This window comes from Larimichthys crocea, chromosome XX (assembly GCF_000972845.2).
Source record: "Larimichthys crocea isolate SSNF chromosome XX, L_crocea_2.0, whole genome shotgun sequence".
Taxonomy (NCBI): domain Eukaryota; kingdom Metazoa; phylum Chordata; class Actinopteri; family Sciaenidae; genus Larimichthys; species Larimichthys crocea.
The window spans coordinates 2,733,872-2,757,664 of record NC_040030.1 but is presented as its reverse complement, the minus strand read 5'-3'; the positions used below and the strand labels follow the sequence as shown (position 1 = coordinate 2,757,664).

At 42.1% G+C, this 23,793-nt stretch overlaps 1 protein-coding gene across 3 annotated transcripts; it reads right to left on the bottom strand.

Moving 5' to 3' along the window:
- Window positions 1-48: 48 nt before the first annotated feature.
- Window positions 49-22,879, bottom strand: ppfibp1a (PPFIA binding protein 1a). Of its 3 annotated transcripts, none has more exons than XM_027272155.1 (25): window positions 22,685-22,878; window positions 16,169-16,248; window positions 14,287-14,492; window positions 12,424-12,504; window positions 11,456-11,569; window positions 11,233-11,343; window positions 9,726-9,818; window positions 8,147-8,264; window positions 7,093-7,166; window positions 6,942-7,008; window positions 6,246-6,367; window positions 5,945-6,018; window positions 5,284-5,320; window positions 4,973-5,120; window positions 4,025-4,160; window positions 3,818-3,940; window positions 3,589-3,739; window positions 2,585-2,696; window positions 2,422-2,510; window positions 2,184-2,306; window positions 1,971-2,096; window positions 1,632-1,820; window positions 1,229-1,387; window positions 1,079-1,144; window positions 49-997 (listed from the first exon to the last, which is right to left on the bottom strand). In XM_027272155.1, the coding sequence occupies exons 2-25, from the start codon at window positions 16,230-16,232 to the stop codon at window positions 908-910; spliced, it is 2,673 nt and encodes an 890-aa protein (XP_027127956.1). In that variant the 5' UTR covers window positions 16,233-16,248; window positions 22,685-22,878; the 3' UTR covers window positions 49-907. The 3 variants fall into 3 exon arrangements, with proteins under 3 accessions (XP_027127956.1, XP_019132467.2, XP_019132468.2); XM_019276922.2 differs by having other exon boundaries at window positions 7,105-7,166; XM_019276923.2 differs by lacking the exon at window positions 9,726-9,818 and having other exon boundaries at window positions 22,685-22,879.
- Window positions 22,880-23,793: the final 914 nt, after the last annotated feature.

Below are 23,793 nucleotides of genomic sequence, written 5' to 3'. Positions count from 1 at the left end.
TAAATCCTCATTTACAAAAAAAAGAAGACGAGGGGGAAAAAAAAAAATGCATTTTCTGTTTTTATTACAAAACATTTCAAAACAATGATTTTTGGTTTCCACGTTTACTTTCAGTCATGCTGCTTCTTGAAGGAAATCGGAGGAAAACACTTAAATGATCAGAGTACAGAGTTAGAGCCAGAAGTTTATTACGTTAGCACAAAGAGGAGACGCATCTAAAGCTCACTGATGAACTTGTTTGAAAGACGAACATAGAAACATTTTGTGGTTTTAGGGGGAGCTGCAACTATCTGGTGTGAAAGTTTATTAGTGAGCTTTAGAGCGAAGCAGTTTCCCTTTGCTTCTAGTCTTTATGCTAAGCTTATCACCTCCTGGCTGTAGCTTCATATTTAAAAAGGAAAGGAACTCTAATTCTCACTTCTGCTGGTGGTTTCTTACTGCACAGACAGTTCTGGTTTTATCCGTCCAGATTCTCACCAGTACTTCGTGTTCAGTGAATCATCCTCGATACTTTACTTTAATAATAGAAAGTCTCAAAGAACTCAAAACCTTGACGAGGCGTAAACGAGAAAATGTTTGGCGAGCTGATCTTAAGAAGATGACAAAGCGACGTCACGTACCACAAATCAAACGACTCCTCAAAGTAACAAAAACACGTAACATGTACACTCACCTCACGGAATACTGAACACAAAACAAACGTTTGACTAATAAAATAAATGCAGTAAGGAGGTACATTGCATTTTCAGTTCATGCACTACAGCTTCAATAAATATATATGGTCGTGAAAAGGGTTATGGCTGCACTTCTGAAGACTAAAAGCTCTCAGGTTTGACTGGTGGGAGGTGGAGGGATACGTGTTGGCACAGTTTGTTGGGGTTTGTTTTTTTTCACGAATCGCAGCGACTCAAAAGCCAGAGTTGTCGTTTTCTGCCGCGTCGACCTCCGGAGGGCAGGCGGAGATCTCGTGGAAAAACTCATCGTCCTTCAGCATGCTCTGAAACACGAAGACAACCAGAGAGGATGAAGGAAACTCAAAAGATGAACTGGCTTACGACAGGTCAGGTCAGCGACTCACCGTCAGGTTGTTGATCCCCTCAGAAAACGCTCCGATCTCTCGGACGGTCCCTTCGGAGTCTTCCATCTGCCAACAAAGTATCCAGACAAAAAGTTAAGGCGACAGAGATACAAAGGAAAGAAGCTGAACACAAGTAGAAACTTTGTTTACCTGCTCCAGGTGGTCGAGGTTCTCCTCGTAGATCCGGACGCCCCTCTGGAAGCTGCTGCTCTTGGGCATTTCCACGTTCATCGGGCAGACGTACTCCTCGCCGTCATCCTGACGTTTCTTCCTCAAAGTGCCAAAACCGCCAAACGACAGGCGTCTCGGCTAAAGGAGGGAAAAGGAGACGTGTGTCATCGAGGATTTGTTTTCTGATCGCTTGTCAACAGAATGAGACGTCAATAAAACGCCAAAATCAGCCTGCTGTGTCAGTTGAGTTACCCACAATGAGTTCAGTGTGTGAAGTGAGGACAAGAGTTTTATTCTTCTCTGAGATAATAAGTGTAACACCAGCCGATATCACCGCGGTGACAGAGAGGGATTTGTTCGACGCAGTGGACGGGCGACTTACCTTGACCTTGGCAGTGGCGGTGAGGACGGTGTAGTCTGGGTTTTCCAGACAGTCCTGTTTTAGCCGCTGCGCCTCTGAGCCAATGAGCAGGTGGAAATGTGTTGCCAGGTGGCGTCTCAGCAGGGTTTTGTTGGGAGGGATGTTCAGCAGAAGGGCGAGCGCTTCCACGTTGAAGCGAGGCTCCAACACCTTCGGAGCGGGCAGACGAGACGAGAAAACAACGTGGTGAGAGGTTAAAAAAGGAAACGGAGAACAAAGTTCACAAGCTCATACAGCAGAGGTCGAGCGTTCAAATTCTCCACCACCTTTGTTTGTTAAATTTCATCCAACCCCTCTCACCATCAGCCCTCCGTGAACGCCGCTGCCTCTCAGATTCGGAGCATACTCTGCCAAATCCACCGAGCGAAGCCACTCCATCACTCTGTGGTTGGTCCACTGGGAGATCTCTGCTGGTGTGATGTTGTTCTAGACGACAACAGGGAATAAAAATGTCAGAGTTTAGCCGCAGATACAAAACACGAAACAAAACAAAGACGAGTTCCCGTGAGATACCTCGTCGGAGGGTCGTCTCCTGAGACAGCTGGGCTCGTAGGAGTTGAGGCGGAGGACCTGGATGGCCCTCTTGATGCTGAGATGATGGAGAACGCTGCCCACCTTCAGAGACAGCAAGTCGTCCTGGGAAATGGTGACAGAGAAAGTTTTCAAAAGTTGAATGAGTCATTGTGTTCAGTGAGAATATGAAAGAGTTATTATTCCAAAAAAGCTTTTCATGACGAGGTTTGAAACTCACCACGGTCATGTAGTGCAGCACGCGTCCGTCAACACGAGCCTCGTCAAAGTGACTTTTGTACTGCGGGAGGCCGATGTCGTCCAGCCACCCTGTATCAATAAATCAATAAATTAAAAAGGTGGAGGTCTTTTTCTTTCATTAAGTCAGACGGCGTCGCACTCACTCGTCACCCAGTTGTGGTCCAGTTTGCCTTTGAGGTCATCGTCCTCCGACCCGAGTGCCTGCAGAGCGAGCTGCAGCTTCTTCCTGTGCAGAGGCTGCTTCATGCACAACTCCTGATCAGCAAGGAGAAGTACTCGAGTAAGTAATAGTAACACCTCAATGTAGAAATACCCTCAGAGAAAGGAAGTACTTTTAGTTTATTACTTGTAAAGTAAAAGTTCTGCATTTAAAATTTGAGTTAAGTTTAAAAAAAAGTAAAGTATTACCATCAAAATATACTCCAAATATTGAAAGTAGAAGTACTTCCTTCTCAGTACTAATATAAACTAATAACAATAATGTTAGTAAACAATATAATAATCTAATTTAAACTTATCTAAAGAAGTTCCCTTTTTTTTACATTTTATTTTTACATTCACTGATTTATTTTAATTATATTTATTTAACAAAACTTTATTGATTTAATATTAAAATGAGTTTGAGGTCATTTCAATTTAATTTATTTAATTTATTTTGTAATTTTAGTTTTAATTTTAATTAAATGTGTTTTTATTTGGATTTATTATACCATGTCATAATTCAAATAAACTCATTTATTTGAATTGAATGTATTGATCATTATTTTTAAATTAAATTGTTTTGTTGGTTGGTTACGTGTTATATATATATTTTGGATTACCAGTCTGAATTCACACAGTAACTAGCAGCTAAAGTTATCAAATAAATGTAGATTCACACAGTAACTAGCAGCTAAAGTTATCAAATAAATGTAGTGGAGTAAATGGAAATACTCGAGTACTTCTGAAATTGTAGTTGAGTAAATGCACTTTTAGTTACTTTCGATCAGTGAAGGTAATAAGAGTAATATCCCATGTCCAAACTAGTTTATGAGTACGATCTGAATATTAAAAACTATGATACAGACGTTTGTACTCATGTTTGCAGTATAACTGTAGTATATTATATATCAGTACTTTACATGATGAGTTTCAGAACACGCCTCACCTTCTCCAGATCGTGCTGTGACGCCTGCAGCAGTGTTTGTCCTGACTTGATCCAGCTCTGACACTGAGCAACATATAACCCGAGTCCCTGCTCATGCAGCCACCCGCAGACTTCATCTTTACTCCAGCGTGAGAAGGGAACGTCGACAGCACTGACGGGGACAGAGGAGGAATATCCATCAACTGCTTCTCACGCCGTATTAAAAAGGTTTCAGCTGTCTGTCACTTACGTGTGTTTAGAGTCACGTGACCAGCCGAGTCGAGGGCCGGCTGTGGCTCTGACTCCGCCCCTCCTGAACTCCATCTCTGCAGCATCATCGAGGTTGAAGGAGGTAGAGTGACTCCTCTTTAGTCTGCAGGAGTACCACAGTGTAACTGAGTGAAAGTAAATCAGCTCGTGTTAATTTAAATGCAGCTGACACGCCCGTCAAAGTTACCTGCCGAAGAATTTCCTGAAGCCTTTGGACTTCTTTTTGGTTTCAGGCGAGGACGGCAGAGGAGCTCCGTCGTGGGGTTTCCGTGGAGGGACGCCGGCCAAATCCAGGTGCTCCGTGCCCTTACGCTCCGTCTCAGCTGTGAAAATAATTACGTTAACGTGGCGACCGGACCCTGTCAGATCAGCAGGAAACAAAACTACAGAAGCACCACTACAACCCGATGTTAAACTAAATTTAACATGGCACCACCCATGCAAAAGACTAGTTAGCTACCACAGAACTTTCTCATTTACAGCAGCGAATGAGAAATGCTTCAGCTGTAATTGGCAAGTATCACCAAAAAGGGCCTCATTACAGATGGTTTAAAGTCATGGATCAGGGACAACTGGACAGAAACACGTCACACCAGAGTTAAATAACAAGAAACAACGATGGTTTAGAGCAGTGATCCCCAACTTCTCTCATCAAACACACTCTGAAAAAGTTTGGGAAGCACTGATTCAGAGAAAAGCGAGGTAAAGTTGTTAATCTATCAGAGGATAGGGAGTCGGTATGTGATCATCAGTTCGTCTAGGGTAGGTTAAAGGAGCAGTGTGTAGGATTTAAAAGGCATCTAGTTGCTAATCTAGAATCTATCCAGAAGGTAACGAACTGCTTATTTTCAGGTGATTATAAGCTAATGACAACATATTAGATTTCTGCTCTAAATCTTACACACTGGACCTTTAAATGGTCACGTTTCAGTGTCACATCCAGCTGTATAATCCAGAGCAGCCATACTGCAGCAGCCCCCCCTCTGCTCTACTGTACCTAACGCAGGAGCGCTGGCACTCCGGGCGCGATCTTCACAATTTACAGAGGCGTGAGAGAAACAGAACATGTCAAAACAGTGGAAAAAATTAGTGATGAATTGGTGGACGGCTTTAAGAGTTAGGAGCTCAGTATCACCGAGGTTTGGAGCGCTGGCTGCCTGCTTGCCTCCGCGCAGCTTGAAGAAGCCACGGCCGAAAGACGAACGGGCCTTCTTGGTGCCGAAACTCTCGACGCTTGCGGTGTTTGCTTTGGTATGAAGCGGAGAACCGGCTTTATTTTTGGCCTGTGAGAAAAAATACAGACAGGATATGGTGAAAGATAGAAAGAGAAGTGTGTAGTGGCATCATTTGACCACTAGATGTCAGAGCAGGACAGGACTGTAGTCCTGTGACTACACGAAGACTGATTAAAGAAGACACACACTCTGTAGTGTGTCCTGGTCTTACCTGGTCAGTGCTGCCCGGGTGTGTGACGTCTGAGGAACTGAAACAACAAGAATGAGTATTAACGTATTTGAGCTTCATTCAGGTGTCCTAAAATATCCTCCAGCTGACACACAACACGATGAAAAAGATCAGAGGAGTCCCTCGTTTGATACAAATGTCCACATAATGAAGATAAACAAACTGCTCGCTGTCTCATCAGGCTTTGTTTGAATAACATCTTCCTGACTCTCATTTTTCATCTTCATTATTCTTATCAGGCGACCTCACATTTCCAGAAGAACTACTGAACCTCCCCGTTCAGCCTGAGCAGAGGTCTCATCATCAGACCTTTAATGAACGCTTAAATCTTGACAGTTTCTGTGACACGACACTCGTTAATAAAAGTTGATGTTTGAACAGCTGGCACTTGTTTCGCCCACACGCCGCAACGCTCACAAAACCGGATGTTTCAGTCACAAACCCTTCACGACACGCTGCGTTCTTTTTAGAAATGTGGGTGGACAAACTTGAGAAAAGGTCAGAAACATCAGCTTGAATCAACTCATTATGATGCGCAGACATTTCAGTGGATTTAAAACACACCCCTGACACGAAACTGCACAAACAAACCGCTTTTAATAAAGACGCCGGAGCAATAATTAGATCTGAAAGTCAGTTTTACCTTGCGGCTGCCTGTAACCGTCGCTCTCTGTCCAGCTCGTTCATTTCAGAGAGCACTGCTATACATGGTGTGGACTGATAGGACGGAGAACAACATGATTAATTGAACATATTTCATCAGCAGCGGAACATTTGCACAGCTCAAAAAAAATAATAATAATAATAACCAGAACAGAAGCGTTGAATTCCTGGGAGGAACAATATCAGAGTGGGAGGCCTCGAAATTGAGCTTTTCTAAAAAGGAAGTCTACAGTCTGGCGCTCATCCTGTGCGCGAATTGTTTTGACAGAGGTTGTGTTTACCTCGCCAGAGCTCCTTCCTGCCTCCCCCACCAACGACAGGGTGACCTGATCCACCTCCATGGATACAACAGGAACCGAGGGATCATCTGGGATATCGTCGTAGTCATCTTCTATTAACTTCTCTGAGGAGGAGACAGTGAGGACAGTAATCAGGGATGTACCGCAGAGTAAACCCAACAAACTCCCTTTATCCTTCTTCTAAAGTTTATCCACATTTTGGCCCAAAGTAAGTAGAACAGTTCCCTGCTGTGCATGAACCGAGGTCTCTCTTACATTTAGTTTTCTTGATGCTGATGGGTGTTTAGTGGTTACACTGATTACAGTACCACAGCTTACTATATATTCAATGATTTAACTTGTAGGTGATTGAAATAAGGTTTGGCATCTTGAATAAAAACCCTTTAAAGACAAGTCATTACAATCATTTCCTCCATGAACTGAAGATTTTAGCTAATTGCTGTTTATAGAAATTGAGGACACGACAGCTGCAGATTGTTTTGACGAGTTTTGGCAGCGATGTATTGATAATAAACACTTTTAAAGTGTCCTAATTTGACACAGATGTTTTCGTTCCCTTTAAGCCAAAATTAAAAATGCAAGAGCAAAAGCTGTGAAATTAAAGACCGTACCAAACTTTACCTCAGTATCACAGTGAGTAGATAAAGGTGGGTTAATGCTCTTTGAACACACTCTGACCTTTGACCAGCTCTTGCACTTTCTTGCACTTTATAAGCGACTCCTCCAGCTCTCTTATCCTTCGTTCCTGTGGATAAAACACAGGCGATGTTCCAGTTACGGCTGTTTCAGGTAAATCAAAGCTTCTCGTGATCTACGGTGGGTGTCTTACATCACACTGTACCTTCTCATCGTTGGAGGACGCCAGTGACTCCAACACCCTCTTCATCTTCAACACTTCTGTATCTAAAAACCAAAAACAGATGCTTTATACTCTGTACTTCACCTTCAACTCTCCTTGGCACTGAAGCCAGGCAGCAGAAAGCAGAAATAATGAAGCCACTGGGGCTCAGTGTGCTGGTCAGTAGGGCTCTTGTTTCAACTTGTTGCTGCAACGAACTCGTATCAGAAATGATCAGAAATAGGGACTTTCTGGGTGTTTTACCAGGAGGGCTACACAATTAAACTTGGTAATCTAATCCGAACCATGTTTATCTACAGAGGAAACGAGCTTACATGAGTACTTCTCATCACATCTTTATCACTAACGAATCGCACGAATCAATAAAGATCAAATTACTGCATGTATATCAAAAGTGACACACTCAGAAAGAATCCAGCTCACCCAACTCTGGAGTTCCCCTCAGCTTTGTGGAGCATTTTAGCTTCTTTCAGCTCATTGTTTTGGTTTCAAGACCACCTTTGTTTTAAGTCCAGGACCAAGTCAAGTCCAAATAACAGAATACTCGTCAAGACCACTCAGAGAGAACAGAAAGTTTTTTTCTTGTTTGTTGTTTCCTCTGACGTCTGTATCAGGTTATACAGTACGACGTGTGTTTACAAGCTGACATGTACAAGAGACTCCCCCTTTAAATAAACGGCATTCCTCCATCCGGGTGGATAAGATAAGGTCAGCAGAGGGTGGAAGGAGTGGAACAGTCAGATATGTTTGGTATGGAAGACCACAGACAGACAGATAAGGAGTAAGGTTTCAGATCACCTCATTATGGTTCAGACTGTATAAAATCGAAGTTAATGAAGAACTAATTAATGTAGAAATCCAGATGAAAGCGAGGCACTCATTATTTCTTCAGGAAGGCAGCTCGAGGGGGTTCTGTTGTTGTTGGAATGTGAAACGTCTATTTGTCTAATCCTCTTAAACCCTTTTGTAATATTAGAGTCAATGAAACACGAAGCTCCCAGACAGTTATTAAAACATCTCCCACCTCTCTCTCCTCCCTCGGCCCGGTTGTGGCTCTCCACCTGAAGTCTGTTATCGTCCTTCAGCCTCTGCAGCTCCGCCTCTCGCTCCTCCAGCTGCCTCTGCAGAAGCTGCAGCTCCTCCTGACGATGAAAGACGATATCCAAGTCATCACCCTGCGATTCTCATCGCTTTATTTGTAAATCAGACAGACAGAATGTGTTTAGTCTAGATTTCGAGTTTTAATTCACTCGATTTCAGTGCCAACACTCATATTACTGAGAATATAAGACGTAATAAAACCATAATACAGGGAAAAACCAACACCTATAATAAAAATAAAGCGTGACAAAGCACGTAATCGTGTGGCAAGGACCCACGTCTTCGCCCATCCTATTCCCCGTGACCAAGAAGGACTCCGTCCTGTGTAGTTTCAGCCTACAATAGTATTAATGACAACTATTTTAATGGTGGTACATGGAGAGCCAAATATTCTCTGGGGTGGTTCACTCTATAAAATGTCAGAAAATGTTCCGACATTTCATTTTTAGCCATGCTAACAGCTCCAGTGATTGGTCGGTCCACCGCCAATTACCGCTCCACCGTGGGACTGAAATATATTTGGACAACTATTGGATGAATAGACCTTTTTGACATGAAATAGTAGAGTAAACACAGGTGTTAGCAATGATACTAATTAAGGATCTGTTCCATTCAGGTCAAACAGAGTCAGAGTGCTGCTGTGGTGCACGCTGGCTCACTCGAAAGGCGAGTATCGTTGGAAACGCCTGTGTCAACGTACTGTTTCACGTGCTGTGAAAGACGTCTGTTACCATCAGGTCAAGATTTAAAAGATTTAAATGTATCCGAGCTTCATTATTTTTACAAGCTGATGGAAGCGCTCCTCGCGATGAGTAAACTTGATTTCTTATGTTAAGGGTTAGGATTGGTGGAGTGCTCCTCAAACACAACATTAGTAAGAATTAGTCAGTCCGTTGGTCGGTTACTTAATCAGTTAGTTTAACCCCCCGCGCTTTATTTAACACACTGTGGGTCTTTTGTGATGATTCAGTGGAAAATCGTACTATTCTGCTCGTAAAACAGGACGACTCCACCATCAAACCATGAAAAGATAATGCCTGCTACACGTACCAGCCACTTTTCAGTCAACAGTTAAGACATAAATCTAAAAAAAAAGGCTCAAAAGAAGAAAAGGTGCAAATCCTGAAACCGGTGCAGGTGGAAGCACTTACAGCGAGTGTGTTGAAAGTCAGGAAAGCAGTGGAGAAGGAGCCAGAAAGGGCCAGAAAGGAGAAGAGTACAGGGCTGGGGATTAAACCTCGTCGGTGTCGCTTCCAGTGAACCGCTCAGTGTTCCACTTTGGACGCTTGACAGGTTAGCATGTTGCGGAAAGATGTTACAATCACAGTAGAAAGGAGGGAAGAAGAGGAGGAGGTGAAGAAGGGGGTAAAGGGAGCAGAGGGATGATGTCATGGGGGAAAATCACGAGGTTTTAATCATGTAACGATTTCAAGTGACAGAAATCGATTCAGTCAGATGTCCAGTGTAAAACAATGAGGTGTCCGCTAACGAGACACACTCACATTGGTCGCTCGGAGTTTCTTCTCACACTGCAGTCTTTCATTCTCAATGTCAGTCACCCTGAACCGCAGGTCCGTTACTTCCTGGTACAAGCCCTGGGGAGGGAAAGAAAAACTCCCATTACCCATTAAAACAGAGAGAAACCTGCACGGGGGAGGTTTATGGAGACCGTGTGGGAGAGAATTCTTTAACTGAAGGGAGGGGGGGCAGAAAGATCTCCTGCCAAAAGTACCAAACATTATTTTCAGACTGATGTCCCACTGGAGAGAATTTGAGAAGCGCACATGGAGACAAATAGTGGACTAAAGGGGAAACATCATGGACAATTATTGTGCAACCGCTTTGATCCCAATCAGCAGCAGCAGTGTAGGAGGCCTGTGGCGAAACGGTCATTAAATATAACATGTATCATTTTAGTTGGGAGGACTGTTCTCCGTCGTTCATCTTAAACTCGGAGCTAGTTTTCACTCCCAAGACTCCCTAGTCTGAGATATCATCAGCTGCTGTACATACCACACACTGCATACCGACTGTACACAGTGTACTTTACCTAATCCTGACAGTTCAATTCAGCGTTTTGATACAACAAATGCGACACTGGACATCAACTAAACTGTGATACCGTCTCACCTCCTCCCTACAACTAATTTAAACGTATAACTGGTGTGAGTAGAGGCTCAGTTTCCCTCCGTCAACACATTTATTGTTGTTACTTTCTGGTGTCGACACAGTAGAGTCAAAACAAGCTGCAAATTAGTATGAGTGGGTTGTGTAAGTGTGTGTAATCTTCTGACCCCCCCCACATTTTACATTTTTGGCAAATAAGCACCATGAACTTCGTGTTTTCACTGTGACCATCAATTTAAAAAGACCTGGATTACTTTTATTAATGAAACAAGGTCAATGGATTTGATGATGGAGTGCAGCAGATCGGTCGCTATCACCGGAGAGAGATTCTGGCAGGATGTGTGTGTAGAGAAAGTGTCGATCAGGTGCTAAACGTTGGACAAATACATTAATCAAACACTTGACATGCTGTGTTTTTTTTTTAGGGTTTGACTTAAAGCTTCATGGAAGACTGCATGGAAACAAAATCAAGCACATTCACTTGCGTTTAATTCAGTTCCCCTCGCTTCAGGCTTTTACGGTCTGGAAACATCAAATAATATTCCACAAATGTATGCCCCAGCGAGCGGACAGAGCGTATGGAAACTATAACTCTCGCAGCCTTTTAGCCCCTCGGAGAGGGGAGAGAGGGGGAGAGGTATGGGTATGGAAGTGGGTGGGAGGGTTCTGACAGGAAACAGCTGCTGGAGCACTAAGCGGAGTTTCGGCCTCTCTTGTAACCCTTAAAGAAGTTCACCGTGCACCACATGACAGAGCCCTGCAGTCGAGTGAGACAAACCTTTGTGACTTTAAAACAATGACCGTGCGGGCTGCCAGGATTGTCACATCACATAAAAAAAAAAACGAGGTGCGCACGTGCAACTCCCGAGGAAATGGGTGTACCTCATTGTCCCTGTGATCTCTCTCCACCGCCGTCAGCTTCAGCTTCAGACTGGACACCTCGGTCATCAGCTCCAGCTTCTGGGTCTCCAGCGTCGATCGGTTCAACAGCTCCTGAGGAGCGAGACGCACAAGCTGCGTTTAAATATTAAATGCAGAGATCGCAGTTTGGGAGAAGTGTTTTTTTTATTTGAAGCGAGGCGAGGCGACGTTGTAGACGTCTCACCTGTTGCAGCAGCTCCTCGGTAGCGTTCAGTTTCTCCCGGTGATGCTCTAGGCAGGTGTCTAGGTCCCGGATCTTTTCACCTTGAACTTCCACCTGATCGGTTAGAACACTTACCTGGAGGATAGTGGGACAAATTTTAAACCAGAAAGCACAAACTGTAGGTCCTCCAAGGCCACACAATCGTTTAAAATATATGAGTTTGATCAAAGAAAACGTCTTCTTCTTTCTTTCTTTTTTTGTCTTTAAAGTTCTTAGTGTGCGAATGAAACCAGATCTGTAGCCAAATATAGAAGATTTGCACCAGGATGATTTATGAAAGACTGTTAAAGAGCCACATTTTGCACTGGGTGACACAGACATTTTACACAGTTTAACCTCTTTTGAGAAATAAAACAATGTTCGTGTTTTGAGATTCACATCTGCAGCATGACTGAATGAATGTGGCACTAAGTGCCACAGACAGGGCAGGGACATTCGAATGATGAGAGAGAAGAACCGCCAAATTGTTGGTTTCGTTTCGGGGTTTTTTTTTTTTCCTCTTCAGCACAATCCCTAGGTAGGACGCCTTATTCTGCAGAGTCACTTGAAATAGATAAGTGTGTCATCTAAATCTGGTTGCATTTGTACAACGTGGTCAAGAGTAATGCCAGTTTATGGTTTGCACCAAAAATCTGATCGGCCTGAACTTGTCTTGAACTAAGGAATCCAGAAATATCCACTTCATGTTTCAAAGTTTAAAAAATGAGCTGAACAACAAAGGGTTACAAGGGGAAGAAAAAGTTCCCATCCTTAAAAACCCCCCCGTTGTTTATGAGATGCTGATTAACAGACAAACATACAAACACACATCACTCTTTTGCACAAGCAATTACTCCAAATTGAGCCACATACAATATGACTTAATTGTCCATTTGAAAGTAATTGTTCGGCTGTCTTGTAGCCACAAAGAAGAAGTTTCGCTCACAAACCTGAAGAATAAGACACTCTTTGTCACTCTCGAGTCGTGACAGGCGTTCTTGGTAGACCGCTTCGGAGCCGTGGCCGTTCGTCTGAAACGACAAACAATACGTGTTGATTTGTGTCGTCTGAATAAACGGCCGCGTTGTCTGCAGAAAGGTTTTTTCGAATGGTATTTCTTTTGAAATGAAGAGGGGGGGAGCTGTCATGTTGAAATACAACTGTGGCTGTCCAAATGAAAATACACACCAGGCTTGAGCCACATGGATTTTCTAATGGGTGCACTCCACTTAAGTGTATAACCATATAACCTCCCTGGCAACGTACTCGCACGGTTTTTCGCCTTGAAGATAAGAAATAACAGATATGCAGGGTTGAGTTTTCAGAGAGCCATGTGAGTGTCAAGAGCGCTCTCACATGAAAGTGATTTGAAAATTGAATCAAAAGCAAACTATTCTCTCAGATATCGCGCACGGGGAAGTCGAGTCGAGGGCCGTGAGGGAAGAAAAACAAGGAGCTCGGCCCGAGTCGACGTGAGTCTGGAAGATGGAAACTATTTGCAGCAGGACTCCTATAGAAGCCCCATCATCATTCACAGAGCACGTCATAACAGCGCTTTTACAATAAACAGAGGGGTCACGGCAACGGAGAGCGATCAAGAGATGCAAAGATGGATAATTCATACCAGGCTACGTGTCAAGATACTCATATTAACATATAAAGGCATGGGCTGCGACACACATGGATAAAAAATGAGAAACTCAGTCAGTGATGTAGAATTTGTATACGTTCACATTTTATTCTGACGTTTGTCTTTGTCTTTAAAGCTACTTAAACGCGTGCCTTGCATTGTCATGTCTACGTATGACTGATTTTCTGTTGTTAACTCTTATTGTTGTAACTAGACTGCTAAAGTCATTGACAGTTTTTAATTAGTGGTCAGAGCTTCCGGGTTTAAAAAGTGAAGCCAATGCGGAGGTGTCTTAAATCTGCATTCTTTCTCACGGCCTTGACTGTGCTGGAAAAAGAAGGTCCAGCTTCTCACTTGATTTATTTTCCTTCTGATGAGTTTATGGTCTTAATCACTAGTTTCAAGTTTGGAGTAATGGATTAAAAATAGACGATGAAGCAGGTTGTGCTTTAGGGCGTGGCTACCTTGTGATTAACAAGTCATCCTCAGTGACTTTGTCCAAGCATACACCAGGAACAGGCTCACAAAAACTCAAGATACAACTTTCAAACTTGGAAATGTTGATCAAATATGAATCAAGATTCTGTTACCGCCTCAAAACAAATATTTTAGTCAGTGTTTAGCTGTGATACAAGAAGGCAGGCTGCTACGGACGAGCTGAAACCAAGTGCAACCCAAAGAACGCAGCCCAATTCACAGTTCGATGGAGCTTCTGGTGGTGCCATAACTCGAGCCTTCGAAACAATGATCTGCAAACCAACGGGCGACGTCACAGCAGGTTCACACTTGGATAAAGTGCAGATGCTTTTGGTCGTTAAACAAATTCAAGTGTAGTCGTGTGGAGTTTAACCTTATTTACATGGAAACCAAGAGGGTCTGCAGTCAGATTTGCGATCTTGTCAACATGTGAGCGTATCTGGATTTCACGCAGACACGAGACACTTGAGATGGCACGTGTAAATAGCGCCAGAGAGAAATCATTTAAGTTACAGCAGCTCGAGAGCAATAATACGCCTGGACCATAACAGCAAACAAGAAGTAAAAATTTATGTCTACAGCTGTCAGATTTTATGATTCTTTTTACAGATGCAAACACGTAAAACTGTCAGCACGTATCTTATCTTCTGTTTCAAACACACAGAGCCACACATGGACGGTTAAACGGCACTCTGTAACTTTTTACCAATCGTCCGTGCAGCCACTCTGCCAGCCCCTCGGCGGTGGAATCGGGGATCTGACATCGCAGGTTGTCCTTCTCCTCGTTGTCCATGAGCTCCAGCGCTCCCCGCAGATCCTCCAGCAGGTGCAGCACCCGAAGGCCACCCAAGAAAGGTGAAGTGGGCGATTGGCAGTCAAACAACCCGTTGGAGTAATCCATGGCCTTGGAGCCTTGGGGAGAGGAGGAGAGGAAGAGTTAGATGTGGAAAGAAACGCTCTTTATTTCACACCACGTCATAAAGTTGTGAAATTACACTGACTCATTAGGCTGGCGGGATATTTGTGGGATTGTCACACACAAAAAAAAGGACAGATTTACGGTGTGGTGGCAGCAGGATGACTAAAGCTGTAAATTTGAGTTTTTATCTGTATGTTTACTTCTTTTGTCAGAAATTGCGACTTGTGTCTGTCGCCACACGCTACCAAACTTCTTCATCTCTTCTGTTTAACAAACAGAGCACGTTACACAAAACGTCATGACTAGGATTCACTTAGAAACACGTATGTGTTCTTTTCATCCGATTTATAAATAAAGATTTATACTGTTTTGTTTATGAACCTCAAACACTGGGAATAAATGGTGCCTGGTTTCCTCTCCGGCAGTTTTTAATCAGAAGTTTGCAAATAAATACTTAATAGTTTTTCAGGTTTAGCTGTATTCCTATTAATTCCTCACCTGTAACCCACCATCAATATGATATCTCAATCAAATAAGGGGTTTTAACGATATATAAATAACACCTCCTCGATATATTGTAAGTGAAGTTGTTGTATTTTTTGGCGTCTACCCTAAGATCTCCTAATCAAGAATGTGCTGTATGTCCTTGCAGTAATTCATTGAGTGTTTTAATTAAAAATACTTTCGTATCATGTATTACATCCCCTGAGGACACAAGCGACACTGAGAATCTTTCAGGAAAAACTTTACTCCCACTCGAGCTAACATTTCAGCAAAGAACTATATTTAGGTTGTTATTGGTATATTCTCTCCACCCCTGCACACACACACACACACTCCTGCAAACAAAGTGGGCAAGCAAATGTTTATATGGATTCCATCAAGCGATGACGACGACGATTATATTTTCTGATTCTTCTTGGAATCAAACGCGGCCGCGTGTCGCCTGAACTGCAGCCTACTCCGCGCCATCTGTCATCCGTCTTAAATGTCAGCCATAATGAAGACGTCCAACAGTCGCACACAAAGAGGGGGCTAAATAAATACATATCCAAACAATCACGGCTTCCCCACAGTAGCGAGGGAGTGGGGCTTGATGACGGCTGTGGTTTCTGCGGAAACAGAGGAGGGTGAGGAGGGAGGGGTGGGGGTTGGTGGATGTCATGTGATCAGCCGCCTCGCTCCCATTGGAAAGGTCAGCGCTATAATTACACACATCAGCGGAAAAGTAGGGACTCTGAAACTGAAGCTCTGCTCTGCTCATCTGCAGCGGCACAAGTACCCAGAGCGTGGCCAAAAAGTTCCCAGGCAGTAGTTTGTATTCCAAACTCACAGAGCTTGAATAATCATTAGTTTCCGTCACTGCTGGGACAATGGAAACTTTCTTTGGTTTCTCATGATGGAGGAATGCAGTGGAAGAATAAAGAGCCAGTGATCCTGCAGCACAATTTCAGCATTATTCTAAACTTTTATGTATGTTCAGGAGGATTAAATTAAACTGCAGGTAGAAGTGGAAGGAGAAGGGCACATTGTATTACTGTCCGCTGGTCCCAGCTTGCATTTCAATGGTTTCCAGATGTGGCTGGACCCCATATAGTATGCCATGCCCACTTTACAAAAAAAAACTGCTATCGCCAGGTCTTAAAGTCCAAGCGTACAATGTGGTTACCTGCTATGATCCCATCCATTTGCTCCAAGGCTGCTGCCAACATCTCACTGGCGTCAGACATCATCTTGTGCTCGCTGAATCTGAAACAGAAAAGAAGAAGAAGAAGAAGAGTTACAAAACAAGAAGGATCTTTGAGTGACTCTGCCAGAGCTGAAGAATAATAGTCTGCTTTGAATTCAACCACTGTACAGAGAAGTGGCTTCTCCAGAACTTTCAGTAGCAAGAAAAAAAAGAGAAACGTCGGCAGCAATGAAACCTTAAATATGCGTTTATGGAAGTAAGACAAGTTAAAAAAGAAGAATACACACAGCTCTTAGGATTAATTCAAACCAGAAAAGTAGCCGTCCTCCAAAAAGAGGATGGGGTGAGTATCTCAGTTAGTCCTTAATGTGGTTAGAAGAATGGAAACTTGATCATCGACAGTTACATTTTCATGACAACTCAAGGACTGTGTGATAAGATCAACAGCTCCATGACAACAACAGCAAAAAAGGACATCGTGGTCTGGAACTGTGTGGTAAAGTCTTGTTGATTTAATGAAGCAAGAAGAGCCACGTCCTACATGAAGGTAGAAATAAATGAGCACCAGGTCATGCGGAGTGTAAACAAGTGTAATTAAAAGCATACAGCAGAGTCTGATCTACATGAATTGGTGTATTTTCTTAATTTAATGATTGTTTTGTTATAAAATACACAAGAAAATGTTATTTTGCTTCATTTTGGCTGAACAATAGTCCTAAAAACCCCAAAGATACTCAATTTACCTTTAAACAAAACAAGTAAATACCCAAAACTGAGAATTTTCACATTAAAAATCAACTATTTCATCAATCAACTAATCATTTCAGCTCTAATTCTCAGAGGTCTGGAAGTATACGCAGAAAATCAGATTATCAATCAATCATTTAATCTTTATATACAGGTTCTCAATAGTCAGAATCGCCTTCTTCTCTTTAATGTGATAGGAGAGTCAATATTCTTAGATTCTGAAAGAAAAAATCTTTTATTTTCATCTTTTATAGACCAAAAAATTAAACGATTCATCAAGAAAATCAGCAGATGAACTAATAGTTAATATATTTGTACCATTTCTTTTGTTCAGAGCATTGCTTTGCTCCTCTACAGAATCCTGCCGGCATGTTTATACATTCCCATTTGAAAAACAGCATCGCTAATTCTGTTATGGTACAAGCTCCCATTCTTTATTTTCAAATGGCCGCTGCATCAAATTAACCCTGAAGTCTGCGCCACAAAACGCTCACTGCCCGAGAGACAAAAAACAAAGTGATCTCCACGACTTATTACCCAGCAGGCCTTATTTCCGGCAGTCAGGCAGTCACGGGTGCTCATGGGCAGGCTCCTATCTGGAATAATGGCACTATTCTCCCGAGGGGTCTCGGGCCTCGTAGCATTGGCATGCTCGGCATCTCAAACTTCCATAACAAAGTTTTACAGTATCCCCATGACCGATTGAATTCAAACACGTATCACATGTCTCTTGTTTGCTTATCACTTCAAACGAAATCTGATTTGAAAAAAGGGGAGTTGAGATAGTACGCAGTACGTGGAGAGAGCAGCTAAAGCTCAGGACTAACATAAAAACAGAGGCTCTGCTTGTTCCCTTTATAGGGGGGCAGGGGCTGCAGAGTTTACTTCATTTCCTCCCTCTCTGGGGTCACAGTGTCACACCCAGCAGGGTAACACATGAGCATTAAGAGCATAATTAAACCAATGGTCTCAATATGAGCCAAGAGCCGGGGTCTGCTGTGAACACAAGGGGCCTTAAGTGCTCCGTCGCCTAAATTCAACACCACGGAAAGCTTCTCCACACACGCTGCAGTGTATGTGCACTACTCCTTAAACACGATTAAGCCCGATGATGGAAGGAGTTCTCACGATGTAGACGCACAAACCATTTCATGCCATTTAAAACATGACGCCTGGCCAGTAAACATGCCAGAAAACTACCTGCTTTCCCAGTGACATTTTACAGTTCCCGTGGGATATTCAGGGACACACACAGTTCTTGCAACTAATGTGTTTTCCTCTGCAGGTATTTCCAGAGTTCGGTGGAAAACTATCGCTCACTCTCAACCATGGTGGAAGCTGTATTTGGTCAGCTGTTTGTTTCACCGCATGAGAGAAACCTGTTTTTGTTGAGGATTTTAAATATTTTGTCACTCCGTGTGAATGCAGAAAGCAACAAATGACACGATGAGGGAAACACAGATGTGTAAACATCAGAAGATAAAACAAAAAATCAGAGCATCTCATCAGTCGACGTGCAAATCGGGCTAAATTTATAGCTTACAAGTGCAGAAAATGGTATTGAAGCTTGCCACGTAAACTAGTCAGACCTTTAAAAATGCCAGCCTGAGATATCTTCCACTTCCCTTCGCATCAGTGACCGGCAGGTCATCCATGAAGCATTTTCTGACCAAGAAACCTCAGGAGAGGGAAAACCCACAGCTGAGGGTCCGTCTCTCCAGCCATACGAAGAAGTGTCCGTAATGATGATTGATAGCGTCCGCAGTGTAGGAGTGAGCGCTGTGCACATTCCTGAGCAGGTTAGTTCTCCTGAAAACCAAACAGTGATGCCTGGTACTGCCATCCCCGCTGACCTCTGCGACCTCCCTCCCTCCAGCTCTCAGACAAAACTCTGACGAACGGGCCTGAGGCTGAAAAGACCAAAACTGACAATCCCAACAAGTGCTATTGGTGTATTCAAAGCCACGGAGATACTCACTGGGTGACCTCCATCACCATGGAGTACATACACTGTAAATACCAAGCAGAAACTTCCATGGCTGGGAAATGAAGCAATGCGCCAAAAAAACTTCAGTTCATCAAACGCCCACTCGAGGCTGGCTCCAGAAGTGAGTCAGTCTACATAAGCTCCCATGTTCAAACGTCCTACTTCAGCCAATTTATTTGGTTGGTTGGTTGGTTGGTTGGATGGTTGGTTGGTTGTTTGGATGGATGGATGGATGGATGGATAGTATCCCAAGCTGGGAAATTACAGTTTGATTGACAAGTGATTACCATGGCTTGATTGCTTGATTGAGCACCCAGGCATCATTCGGCCCGACTCAGGTCCAACATCTTTGTCGATTTGTAGATTAGCCGGGACGCGACAGAAGCAGGAAAAAGCGACGGGATAACATGTAGATTGGTTGACGCCAACAGTTATCCTTTAACTGATACTGAACAGTGGTTGCACACATTTCACTCGGGCTTTTGATTTGAAACCGGAACATGCTTTTTGGGAAACATCATGGACGAAACAGATTTTATATTCTGAAAAAAAGGGTTGCACATTTATTTCTGTCAGGACAAAATAACGTCTCATGACTGTATGCCAAGTTCATCTTACAAAGACGTTAATAAGAACTTCTTTTTCAGCTTCTTCAAATTGACTTCTTTGTCCACAATAATACTGCAATCGTTGCATGTTTTACATGCATTTTATTTAAGCCTCGCTCTTATGTGTCTGGCTAATAGTATGAAACCACATCAAAAACACAATGAGCCTGTTGCCCGTAGAACTTTGACACAATTCAGTGCCATCTATTTAAATGTATCTGACAGCAGTAATATTTCCATGTCTATTGTATCTCAAAACACATCTGCCTTAAAAGCAAACTTCTCTAACGCTGCGAGTTGGTTTTAACATCATCCAGATGGAGAGGAAGATATGGAGGGGGAGGGACAATGCATTTGAAAAGAAAATAAGCTGGGATTACTTGACCCTGTGCTGAGTGGTCGGGGTCTAAGACACACTCTCTCAGACACACACACACACACACATACATACATATACACAAACCCACTCCTCTGCTGGTGCTCCAATAGCCGACTACTTCCAGCTGTGGCACAGATGTGCATTTTAAAATTGAACCGGCTCAGAGTACTAATAGAAGCAGCTTTACTTGTTATAGTACAGTAACACAAGCAGTAGTAGCAGTCAAGAGTTTAGAGCTGCTTGTTGAATGAAAAAGTAAAATGATGTTGCACCGATTGTGTCTCTATCTGAGGCTTTAAATCACAACAAGTATCAATCTAGAGAAGATTAAATAATTTGCTTTCCGCTGGTTTCAGTTGATCTGAAATTCAAACTCTTCTTGTCAACAGTTTCAAATTAAATCTCTTTTTAATAACCAAAGGTGTCCCACAAGGCTCAATACTAGATCCCTTTGTATTCACATATAAAAACCATCTGTTTTCCAGCAATTATGAAAGCGATGATACCAACTTGTAAGCCATCAATACCACTAACAAACAGCTAACAATTATATTCATTATCAACTAATCTGAAGAACTGTTTATTGATTGATTGGTTAATAGTTTGATCTATAGCGAACAGTAAAAAACTCAAAGATATCCAGTGCAGTATCATACAAGACAAAGAAAAGCAATAAATTACTGTTCTGAGAGGCTATAACCAGACATGTTTGACATTTTTGCTACTGCAAATCTGTCAGTTAACCAATTGTTCCAGCTCACTACATGAGTAGTGGTTAAAGCAGTACTTAAAGAGGGAACGTGGACCATGACCAAGGGCCATGTGGAAGTCAACCTCACGTGAAACCCAACCACCAGTCAAACACCCTGCCTTTGTTTACCCTTCCCCCTGAGAGATGGTCCGGTGGACTTTAGGTCTGAGCTGCTGGGAGGTCAGAGTGCTTGACAGAAACGACAGCGCAGACTACAAACCAGCGCTGCACAAACAACTCTTTGTCTTTGGGAGACTCACATGATATCACTGCGACACTGAACTCAAGCTATTGCAGTTTTTCCATGTGCCTTGACGACATCACAGCTAGAGATCACATCGGAGGGGAAAAAACTAGAGGATAGTGGAAAGGGGCAGAAGGCACAGAGTACAGCAAGCCAAGAAAAACCCATTGCTTTTGTTATCAGGGTTAACACAGGAGCAGGCAATTTTAGGTATAATGTCCTATTTAATCTCACAGTTGCTACTGGAAACATTCGGGCTTTGTTTACAATGAGTAAAGCCACAAACAGGCTTGAAACAGAGGCATCCCCACACTCAGGAAGACCTTCACTGAGTCCTGTGAGGAAGCGTTTCCTGCTACATTCTAGAGAAATGTCTTCCTCTGTGTCAGAAATTGCCATATCCAAGCAATCTCAGCGCTGGCTGTACCAACAAAACTTAAAATTCCCCATAAGCCACACATACGGCTCAAATATAAATCAGCCCCTTTAATTACGTTCCTGCGAGACAAATGTTTCATATTAGGTTCAGATTTTAATTTGATTTCAGAAGCATGTAAACATCCCAATATATCATGTGTCTCGAAAGTGACACCTCCCTTCTTTCAAAATACTCCACAAGAGAGCTGAACCAAGAATGCAAAGAATGTAGATGTCAAGAAAAAAAAAAAAAAAGGGGGCAGGGATGGAAAGGTCCCTGTCGGTTTTCCTGACATGTGGCTACAAGAAAAATAAAAAACTAGAAGACTTTGGTGGTCTGTGCCATGTGAGCTTACTTACAAACGAGGGCCAACACTGGACTTTGTCTCCTGTTTACCTGACAAACAAACAAATGCCTGTGGGAACAAGATGATTTGTGCCAGGAGATTAGACTTATGATGTGAAAATGTGTTTATTACTCTACTGGATACAACAACCGTGCAAGAGCGTGGATTTTCTAAGCCGCCGTGAGACCGTGGAGGGACACTAATATGGTTATTGTCAGAGAAAGATATAAAATCCTTTGTTATGTTTTCAGCTCTCAGCCCGACAGGCAAAGACACCAGACGTACGCAGAGTGGAGATCTGCCAGCAGGTCATGCAGCGCCTCAGGAGGGAACTGCACACAAACAAAAGGCTGCAGAAGTCTGAGACCGATAATGAAAGAAGCCAGATTTGTTAAAACTGTGCCGGCTTCATGTTGGCTGCCACTTTTTTTTTTCTACAGTAGATGTTGGTGGGAGTCAAACTGAGTCTGACTGGTGGTTCACCGCAGTGATTCATGATTTGGCTTGTACATAAACGGACATGTGATGCATAAATTAGCTTTGGTTTAATCACAAGCAAAGAGAAATTCATCCAGCTTGTTAAAAAAGCAGCAAACAAGTGGAAATATTGCTCATAATTATGTCTGTGGATGACATGTGATATGAATTAGTAGCTTTGACATGTGTGTATATGAAATCTCAGCACTTTATTTGAGGAGTATAGTGATTAAAAGCATAAAATAATGATAAAATATCACAGCAGCATTAAGGATAATATCTATGGAAGACAAAAGCAGGAACAAAATAATAAAATTAAACAATACAAGCAGCAGATATTGTAAATATTGTAAGTTCCCATTGAAATAAATGTAAATTAAATATAAAACGTAGCTAAACTACTAAAATATTTTGTTTCCAGCTGCCTTAAATGAATTTTTTTTTGTCACAATGAAGCTAGCAGCCCGGCGAAGCTTTGATAAACAAACCGTTCAAACTAACTTCGGTCAAACTTCGGTCAAACTTCGGTCAAACTTACTTTTTCCAACAGAAAGAAGAAGCACAGAAGAAGGGACCCGGTAGCTTTTTACTCCAAACTCCTGTTGAGCTCTTCTTCACAGCAGCTTCATGTCTGGTCGTCACCTTCCCATTGATTTTCTGCCGACTGAAACTTTTTCATCCCAAACTTCACGGAGCACAGCACGAGCCCGAGTGCGCGCGTCAAGAGGGCGTCAAGAGCCCAACGGACAGAGCGCGAGGAAGTGAGGCCTTCAAAATAAAAGCGGAAAACTCTCAACTGTCAACTGGACCCCAGTCCAACGGCGGTAGGTCAAGTTTCAGGTTGATAACAACAACAACAACAAGCGGTAGGTCAAGTTTCAGGTTGATAACAACAACAACAACAACTACTACGATAATAATAATAACAACAACTACTACAACGACATCAACAACTACGATAATAATAATAACAACAATAACAACAACAACATCAACAACTACGATAATAATAATAATAACAATAATAATGATGATGATGATGATGATGATGATGATGATGATGATAATAATAAATATAATAATAATAATAATAATAATAATACTAATAAATAATAATAATAATAATATAACAAACACAACTACAAACTACAACAACTACGTAAAAAATAGGTATATAATAATAAATAATAATAATATAATAATAATAATTAATAACCAACAACTAATTCGATTAATACGGATATAATAATAATAATACATAATAATAATAATGTAATAATAATAATAACAACAACAACAACTACAACTACAACAACTACGATAAAATAAGGATAATAATAATAACAATAATATAATATATAATAATACACTACAACAACTAACGATAAACATAAGGATTAAATAATAATAATAATATATAATAATAAAACAACTACAACAATTCGATTCAAATAAGGATAATAATAATGACGATGATGATGATGATGATGATGATGATGATGATGATGATGATGATGATAATAATAATAATAATAACAATAATAACTTTATTTAAAAACGCTTTTCTGGATATAAATTTAAAGATTTTATTTTTATTGTCACAATTACAACACAATAACAGCAATGTCACCAAATCTAAGTCAATCA

Excerpts from the sequence above, each read along its gene's own strand:
- ppfibp1a (XM_027272155.1), bottom strand. The coding sequence starts at position 16,232 with ATGATGTCTGACGCCAGTGAGATGTTGGCAGCAGCCTTGGAGCAAATG. Across the intron at positions 7,009-7,092 it reads ATGAGAAGGTACAGTGTGAT|GAACGAAGGATAAGAGAGCT; the intron begins GTAAGACACCCA and ends TTTTATCCACAG. Across the intron at positions 2,511-2,584 it reads GGACCACAACTGGGTGACGA|GGTGGCTGGACGACATCGGC; the intron begins GTGAGTGCGACG and ends TTATTGATACAG.